Source organism: Dipodomys ordii, unplaced genomic scaffold (assembly GCF_000151885.1).
Source record: "Dipodomys ordii isolate 6190 unplaced genomic scaffold, Dord_2.0 Scaffold38, whole genome shotgun sequence".
Lineage (NCBI taxonomy): Eukaryota > Metazoa > Chordata > Mammalia > Rodentia > Heteromyidae > Dipodomys > Dipodomys ordii.
In genome coordinates this window covers 11,198,266-11,206,142 of record NW_012267254.1, presented here as the reverse complement: position 1 = coordinate 11,206,142, position 7,877 = coordinate 11,198,266, and the positions used below count along the sequence as shown (strand labels likewise).

General features: G+C 38.0%; 1 protein-coding gene across 1 annotated transcript in view; it reads right to left on the bottom strand.

Moving 5' to 3' along the window:
• Thoc2 (THO complex 2) overlaps positions 1 to 7,877 on the bottom strand; it is a 146,066-nt gene that overhangs the window by 18,574 nt on the left and 119,615 nt on the right. The window contains exons 36-37 of the mRNA XM_013018075.1: positions 6,981 to 7,057; positions 6,208 to 6,253 (exon numbers count right to left, since the gene is read on the bottom strand). Coding sequence (XP_012873529.1) covers positions 6,226 to 6,253; positions 6,981 to 7,057 — 105 coding nt within the window. The 3' untranslated portion in view covers positions 6,208 to 6,225. The remainder of the gene's footprint in view (positions 1 to 6,207; positions 6,254 to 6,980; positions 7,058 to 7,877) is intronic.

The following is a 7,877-nucleotide window of genomic DNA, read 5'->3' as shown; positions in this document are numbered from 1 at the left end:
GAAAAAGCTGGAAGTGGTGCTGTGGCTCAAGTGGTAGAGCACTAGCCTTGAGCTGAAGAGCTGAGGGACAGCTCCCAGGCCCCAGGCCCAGAGTTCAGGCCCCATGACCGACCCCACCCCCCACCCCCCACCCCAAAAAAAGAATTATAAAATAGAAGCCTGCCAAAATAACAGCTAACTCATGGTTAAATGGCTTCAAGGAGACATCTCAAAATTGTGCACCCTGCACTTCACTACTTTTTGAAGTTATCTGACTTCATAATCCTGGTGTTTGTTTCCTGTGCCTCTCTCACACACAGATTCACATCAAGTAGAATGATAAGTGTATGGATGGATGAAAATAACGTTTAAAAAGTCAAATGAATTTGTGTAGGGAAGAAAGGAGTCATACCTTCATGTGCTCTTATACTGCAACCTAGTAATTGCCTTCATGTGCTCTTATATCACAACCTAGTAATCTCTTACACAGTTTCTGAGACACTCTACAGTAGATAAAAATGTAACAATGTTCCAAATGGATAAAATGTTACAGTTAAAACTGAGACACTGTTTTGATTAACCCAAATTGTATTCAAGGATGTCTTTCAGAGTAAACAGCTGTTTAGAAGAGTCACATTCAAGGGCAAATGTAGTATAGGAACTTTTCCTAACAGCTCATACCTATATTTAGATTTTAAAAAAATAAAGTAAACCAGGCACTGGTGGCTCACACCTATAATCCTAGCTACTTAGGAGGCTGAGATCTGAGGATCTCGGTTCAAAGACAGCCTGGACAAGAAAAAACAGTGAGACTTTTATCTCCAAATAATCACCAGAAAACCGAAAGCGGCACTGTGGTCCAAGTGGTACAGTGCTCGCCTTGAGCTGAAGAGCTCCAGGACAGTACCCAGGCCAAGTTCAAGCCCTACAACCAACAATAACAACAACAATAATAAAAATAAAATAAAATAAAATAAAATGAAGTAAAACTATCTAAGTAAATGTTCTGGTCTACCTTGAAGAGAAAAGTTAACAGGAAATTCCTCCTGCCCCCACCAAGGAGATGTTTATTGCTATCAGAGTATAGAATCTTATATCCTATAATTGCAATGAGTACAAAAGATGGTAAAGACAAAAATAGTTTGTCTAAAGAAACATAATCCCAGGGCTGGGAAGGTGGCTCAGTGGTAGAGCGCATGCCTTGCATGCCAGAGGCTCTGGGTTCGATTCCTCAACACCACATAAGCAAAAAGAAAAAAGCAGGAAGTGGCACTGTGGCTCAAGTGGTAGAGCGCTAGCCTTGAGCTGAAGAGCTCAGAGACATCGCCCAGGCCCAGAGTTCAGGCCCCATGACCGGACCCAAAAACAAAAAACAAAAAAGAAAAGAAACATAGGTCCCATGGTTTCCCTTATTTGCAATAACTAGTATATGTCTAGGATAAGCAGAAAAGTTCAAAAGCTATGTACATATGACCATATAAGATGATATTAAGCAAAATGAACCCCAAGACAGGGACACAGTTGGGTTTTTTTCTTTCCTATTGTTTTTTTCCTTGCTATTGTTTTTAAAGTACTTATAATGTACCGTGCGATTTTTTTTGTTCCTTTTGTTTGTTCTTCCCCCATGATATAACCCGTTTTCACTGATTTGATTCCAGTGTCCTGCGTCTTATATATACACTTTTCTAATTTGGGGAGGGGAAGAGAAAAAACAAAATGCTTAAATAGGGATACAGGTTGACCCATTGTAACAATGAGATGTACAAGACACTATGTTGAAAACAACGAACTTTACAACTGGTGGGGGGGGGGGAAGAGTTGGGGAAGTGGGGAGGGAAGGAATGGTAGAGGAAAAACAAAGGAGGGGGTAACAATGCTCAATAGGAAATGTACTCATTACCTTACTCATGTAACTGTAACCCCTCTGTACACTATTTTTATAATAAAAAATCTATTAAAATAGCTTGTCTACCCTTTTAATCTCCTAACAATAGCTTCCTTGAGTGCTGGCGGCTCTTGGCTGTAATCCTAGCTACTCAAGAGACTGAGATCTGAGGATTGCGATTCAATGTTAGCCCAGGCAGGAAAAGTATCTGAAACTCATCTCCAGTTCACCAGAAAAGTAGAACTACTGAGTGGCTCAAAGTGGTAGAGAGCTACTCTTGAACAAAAGGGTTCAGGGACAGCAACTAAGCCCTAAGGTCAGGCCCCACACCTGAACCCCGCCCCCCCAAAAAAGACTAGCTAATGAGGAATACATTCAGTCAAACACTCTATCCCATCAAAAATAGGTCTCAGAGTGGAAATGGTTTTGTAATACCAGGAATATGAAATGAAGGTCAATTTCTCATTATGGGCTGAAGGGAGGCAAAACAATTTTGTTTTAGAATAACAAAATCAATTGACTATAGGAACTAAGAGTACAAGAGAAACAAATGAAGTAATTAAATAGAGACTGACAGAGGTAAATACTTTTTTTTGGGGGGGGGGGTCCGGTCGTGAGGCCTGAACTCTGGGCCTGGGCGCTGTCCCTCAGCTCTTCAGCTCAAGGCTACGCTCTACCTCTTGAGCCACAGCACCACTTCCAGCTTTTTTCTTTTTGCTTATGTGGTGCTGAGGAATCGAACCCAGGGCCTCAGGCATGCAAGGCAAACGCTGTACCACTAAGCCACCTTCCCAGCCCCCAGAGGTAAATACTTTTGTGGGTAAGGATGGCCCTTGTTCTAGAGGAACAACACAGGCAGGTTTGACTGTTACTATACAGAAATCAAGACATAATGTTGCCAGATGTTCCAGTTCTTCAAGAGAACTGCATTTATCAATTCTTCTGTTAGAGGCAATCAATTTTTTTAATGAACACTTTTTATCATCCAAGAATGTACACATAACGAATTACAGTTTTACCCAAGGAATGAGAATTTACAACCTTAGTTTAAAGGATAAGAGTTTGTATCTTGAGGTTAGAGATGGAAATAGAAAATAAAAATTGAGGAAGCAAAGGATGGACGGTTCTTAGATAAAAATTGGAATGAGCAGGACATTTTAAAGATTAAATAAAATAAAAGCTAATAATGTTCAATCAGCTAATAATGTTCAAGAAAAGAAAAGATAAATTTACATAGACTCCACAGGTGACAAGATGCAGAAAATAAGCAGAAACAATGTGCAACTAAAAACAGGAGACAGAACAAGAATACAGACTTTAAAGGACTTTGATCTGAGTCATATTTATAAACAGAATTTTCTTAATTCTAGGGTGATCTTTTTCATTATTTTGGTGCTTACTAGGGGTTGAACTCAGAGCTCTGCACTTGCCAGTTAGTCATGCCTCCAGCCCTATTGTGATCCTTTTAATGATTGTAAAATCAGGATATATGTAAGTGCCATTTGTTTATATATAGTCTCCCTAAAACCACTATTCTACAAATCAAACATAAAATTATAAAAATTTATGATGATCTTTTTAATGTTTGTGTGCCAGTACTGGGAGGCCTGAACTTTTTTGCTCAAGGCTAGTGGCTCTTTGGTAGTTAATTGGAGCTAAAAGCCTCATGACTTTCCTGCCCAGGCTGGTTTCAAAGCATGATCCTTAGATCTCAGCCTCCTGAGTAGCTAGTATTATAGGCACGAGCCACTATTGCCCAGTTTATGACATTCTTTTAATCATGCTAAATATAACTTATGTTAGCAGTTCTCCTTTCTATAGAATAGAAAATAAGCTAAAAGGGGAAGCATGGGCAGTACATTTAGAAGCAGTCTATAGGTAGTTAATACCAATCAGAAAAAGTGAGCACTCTGAAAGAAAGGAAAGTACAAAGACAAAAACAACTCCAGAATAAATTTAAATACAAAGAGGCAGCTAGAAAATAAACAGAAGACAGCCAGGGAAAAAAGTCAACTAAAGCTTCACAGAATAATCTGCCTAAAAATACAGCACATAGTTGTTACTAACTAAGCATTAAATCAAATTAAGGTAAAAATTAAGCTAAACATATCTTCAAAAGGGCCATCTTGGAAGGAACAAGATAAGTGAATTTAAAAGTTTTACTGCAAGACCACCAGCCAAACAAACAGCTCTGGCCAGTTCTTTGATACTTGGAAAAAAAAAAAAGAGAGAGATTACTATTCAGGCTTACGGAGAGAAGCATAAATTCAAAAATGTAGCAAAATTTTCACATAAAGTTTGGCACCAGTGGCTCACACCTATAATCCTAGCTACTCAGGAGGCTGAAATCTGAGGATGGTGGTTCAAAGCCAGACAAGGCAGGAAAGTCTGTAAGACTTTTATCTCCAACTAAACACCAGAAAAATGGAAACGGAGCTGTGGTACAAAGATAAAGTGTTAGAAAAGCTCATGGACAGCCCAGGCCCTGAGCTCAAGCCCCATAACCAACTTAAAAAAAATGAACTGAGGTACTAAGTAAAGACAGATATATAAAAATCACAGTGAAAGAGAATATTAACTATGGTTGGCCATTCCTAATAAAAATCTGAGAACTTTTTTGTAATAGACAATACGTGGAAGTAAAATGAGGAATTTAAAAATGAATAACGAATGAGTCCACCATAGAAAAACAATAGGTGGAGAACTAGAATTGAAGATTTTTTAATAATCTAACTAAAAAAAAGTTATATTCTAAATGGTTTTTCATAATTGTTGTTTATCCCACTCTACAACTTAGATAACTTCTGAATAACAAAGCAGAGAAGGCATACCTCACCTAACTGGCAACCTCAACATTCTGTCATGTTTATTTTGCTCCTTAGAATCTCCTTACAAACTTCTCTTGCTTTCAGGAATTTCTTTTACTTTAAAAAATTATTAATAATAGAGGCTGGGAAGTTGGCTCAGTGGTAGAGTGCTTGCCTTGCATGCCTGAGGCCCTGGGTTCGATTCCTCAGCACCACATAAGCAAAAAGAAAAAACCCAGAAGTGGCGCTGTGGCTGAAGTGGTAGAGCACTAGCCTTGAGCTGAAGAGCTGAGGGACAGCGCTCAGGCCCAGAGTTCAGGCCCCACAACCAGACCCAAAAAATTTTTTTTTTAAATTATTAATAGCCTTAAGTATATTTTCTTAAAAGATTAGGAGTAGCTAATAATATTAAGTGCACACTTAATATCATTAAGAAGTGACAATAAAAACAGAAGAAAATGAGCTATAAAAAGCAGAGTCACACACAAAAAGGCACAGTCACAGAAGTGGCATCATGGATCAAGTGGTAGAACACTAACCTTGAGCACAAAGAAGCTCAGAGACAGCACACAGACCCTGAGTTCTAGCCCTAGCACTGGCCAAAAAAATCAGAATCAAGGGATTGGAGGTTTGGCTCAGGTGGCAGAGTGTAAGCCAATGAGCTAAAGCATCAGATATTGAGTTGGAGTCCAGGTCTCAGACAAAAAAAAAAAAGCAGAGTCAAAAACTTCAAATAGAACCAATAACATACAGGGCAAATCATCCCAACTTTCTTAAAGAAACTTAAAGCATCACCAACAGAAACTATTCAAATATAACATTCTCATTTATCCAATATACCTCAATAAAACTCTGGAGGAAAAAAAAATCCAAAATCACAAAACAAACAAGACTATTCAGTCATTGACCTTAAGTGTTCAAAAGCTATCTTTGGATCCAAATACCCTTTCCACTAAAATGGACATGGGAATTATTTAAGATGGCTATAACACATATGTCATAAGCCAGGACTATATTATCTTGAAAACTAAGTTGCATATTTAAATTCTAGTACTAAAAGCATAGCCTTTCTTTCTGGCTTTGCAAAACAAGGGCAATAGCAAAAGGGAAAAAAAGTCCAGAAACATACACAAAAGTACTTAGATAACATACCTGCATGGAAAGGCAAAAAGAACAGAGAACGCTAAAGACTAAATTTGTTGTCTACAACCTCTGTAAGCTTCTTCAACTTAACCTCTCAGATTTAGTTTGTGATTGTAGACACCACCAAACCTTACAGAACTATAGTACTTTTAAGCTGTAATTAATTATTCAGAAAAGGTGGAGATGAATAGTGAAGTGAAAGCCAGATGTTCTTATTTCAGTCAATATCCTTAAAGTGAAACAGCTTAAATATACATTTTATACAAACATAGTAAAAAATTCAAGTAGCTGAAACTTGGAAATTTTTTTCAACATTAACAGATTGAATTATATGTTTCATCATTATTAGACCTCACTTTGTGTTTTTTAATGAAAAGGTGAGAGAAGACTCACCTTGATTGAAAGTCTTCATTATCTGTGCTTGTCCGAGGACTTATGAGTAGATGACAAATTAAGGGAAAACAACTTTAGGACAGGAAAGAATACTGTCCTGCTTTTAGTAGAGTCTTCTGTTTTGCAGTCCTAATTGGCCCTGACTTGCCTGAGAGCCGCAAATTCCATCAGTCTTTGCTGGTTTATCAAATCATTTTTTACCCTTTTACTTACCTTATCACAGCCCAAGAGACTCAATGTTCCTTTTCTTCCTCTTGTAGACATTACAGGCTTGGGGACTATAAATTCTTTTGTGGCATAAGATATCTCAGTCACTATGTAAGTTAAAAAGAAAATAATGCCATGTACTGGTAGCTGATAGCTACTCCAGAGGCTGAGAACTGAGGATCGTGGTTCAAAGCCAGTCTGGCCAAGCAAGTCCATGAGATGCTTAGCTCCAATTAAAAGCCAAAAGTATGAAGTAGAGCTGAGCCTCAAGTGGTAGAATACCAGCCTTGTACAAAAAACAGCTCAGGGACAATGCTCAGGCCCCTGAGTTCAAGCCCCAGGAGTGGCACAAAAATAAATTGAATACATAAGCACATACATAAATACATAACTAGAAAGCAAGTTTCTCATTTTTTAGATTTCATATACTTGAAAGAATGATCCGGAAACACAATTTTAAAGCTAATAAGCTCCTAAGTATTTTATATCACATATTATAAAGGTTCCTTCATATGGCAAACATTCCTTCAGACTGATTGAAATTAATATTAAGATGAAAAGGATATTGTTTCTTCTCTTCCTTTCCTCCTGAACTGTCCCGTTTTTCTTTCTTTTCTATCTTTTCTTTATCATGCCTGGACTCCTATAAGGAATGGTGGATTAGTTGAGACACTGAAAACCAAATATTAAAAAAAATTATCAGCTCAACATTCCACCACCCACCAGCCATAGCTTTAAAAAAAAAAAAAAACTTAATGTGACACCAAAAGTACACACAAAAAAAAAAAAAAACAAAAGATTCAGTGGACTCTGTCAAAAGGAAAATGTCCCTGTGTTAAAAGTTGCTATCAAGAAAGTGAAAAGGCAGCCTATGGAATGGGAGAAAATATTTGAAAATTATAGCTGGATACCATTGTCTCGTGCCAAACTCAGATTTGAAGATCACAGTTCACAGACAGCCCCAGACAGAAAAGTCTGATGGACTGACTCTATCTCCAATAAAACAGCAAGAAAGCTGGACTGGAGGCATCACTTACGTGGCAAAGTTCCAGCTGTAAGGGAAAAATTCTGTGCAAGAAAAGAGTTCCTGAATCCCAGCCCCAGAAATGACACAAGACAAATAAATATATATCATGTGTGAGTCTAGTATTCAGATATAGCTAGATACTATTTATATATCTTAACAAAGACACAAATTTTACACCTTCATAAACTGTTGATAGAAATATAAATTATAGCCAGGTGCTAGTGGCTCACGCCTGTAATCCTAGCTACTCAGGAGGCTGAGATCTGAGGATCAAGGTGCAAAGCCAGCCGAGGCAGAAAAGTCCATGAGACTCTTATCTCCAATTAACCACCAGAACTGTGAGCACTGTGGCTCAAGCTGAAGAGCTCAAGGGCAGTGCCCAGGCCCAGAGTACAAACCCCATGACCAACCAGAAAAGAAAAGAAGAAAAGAAAAG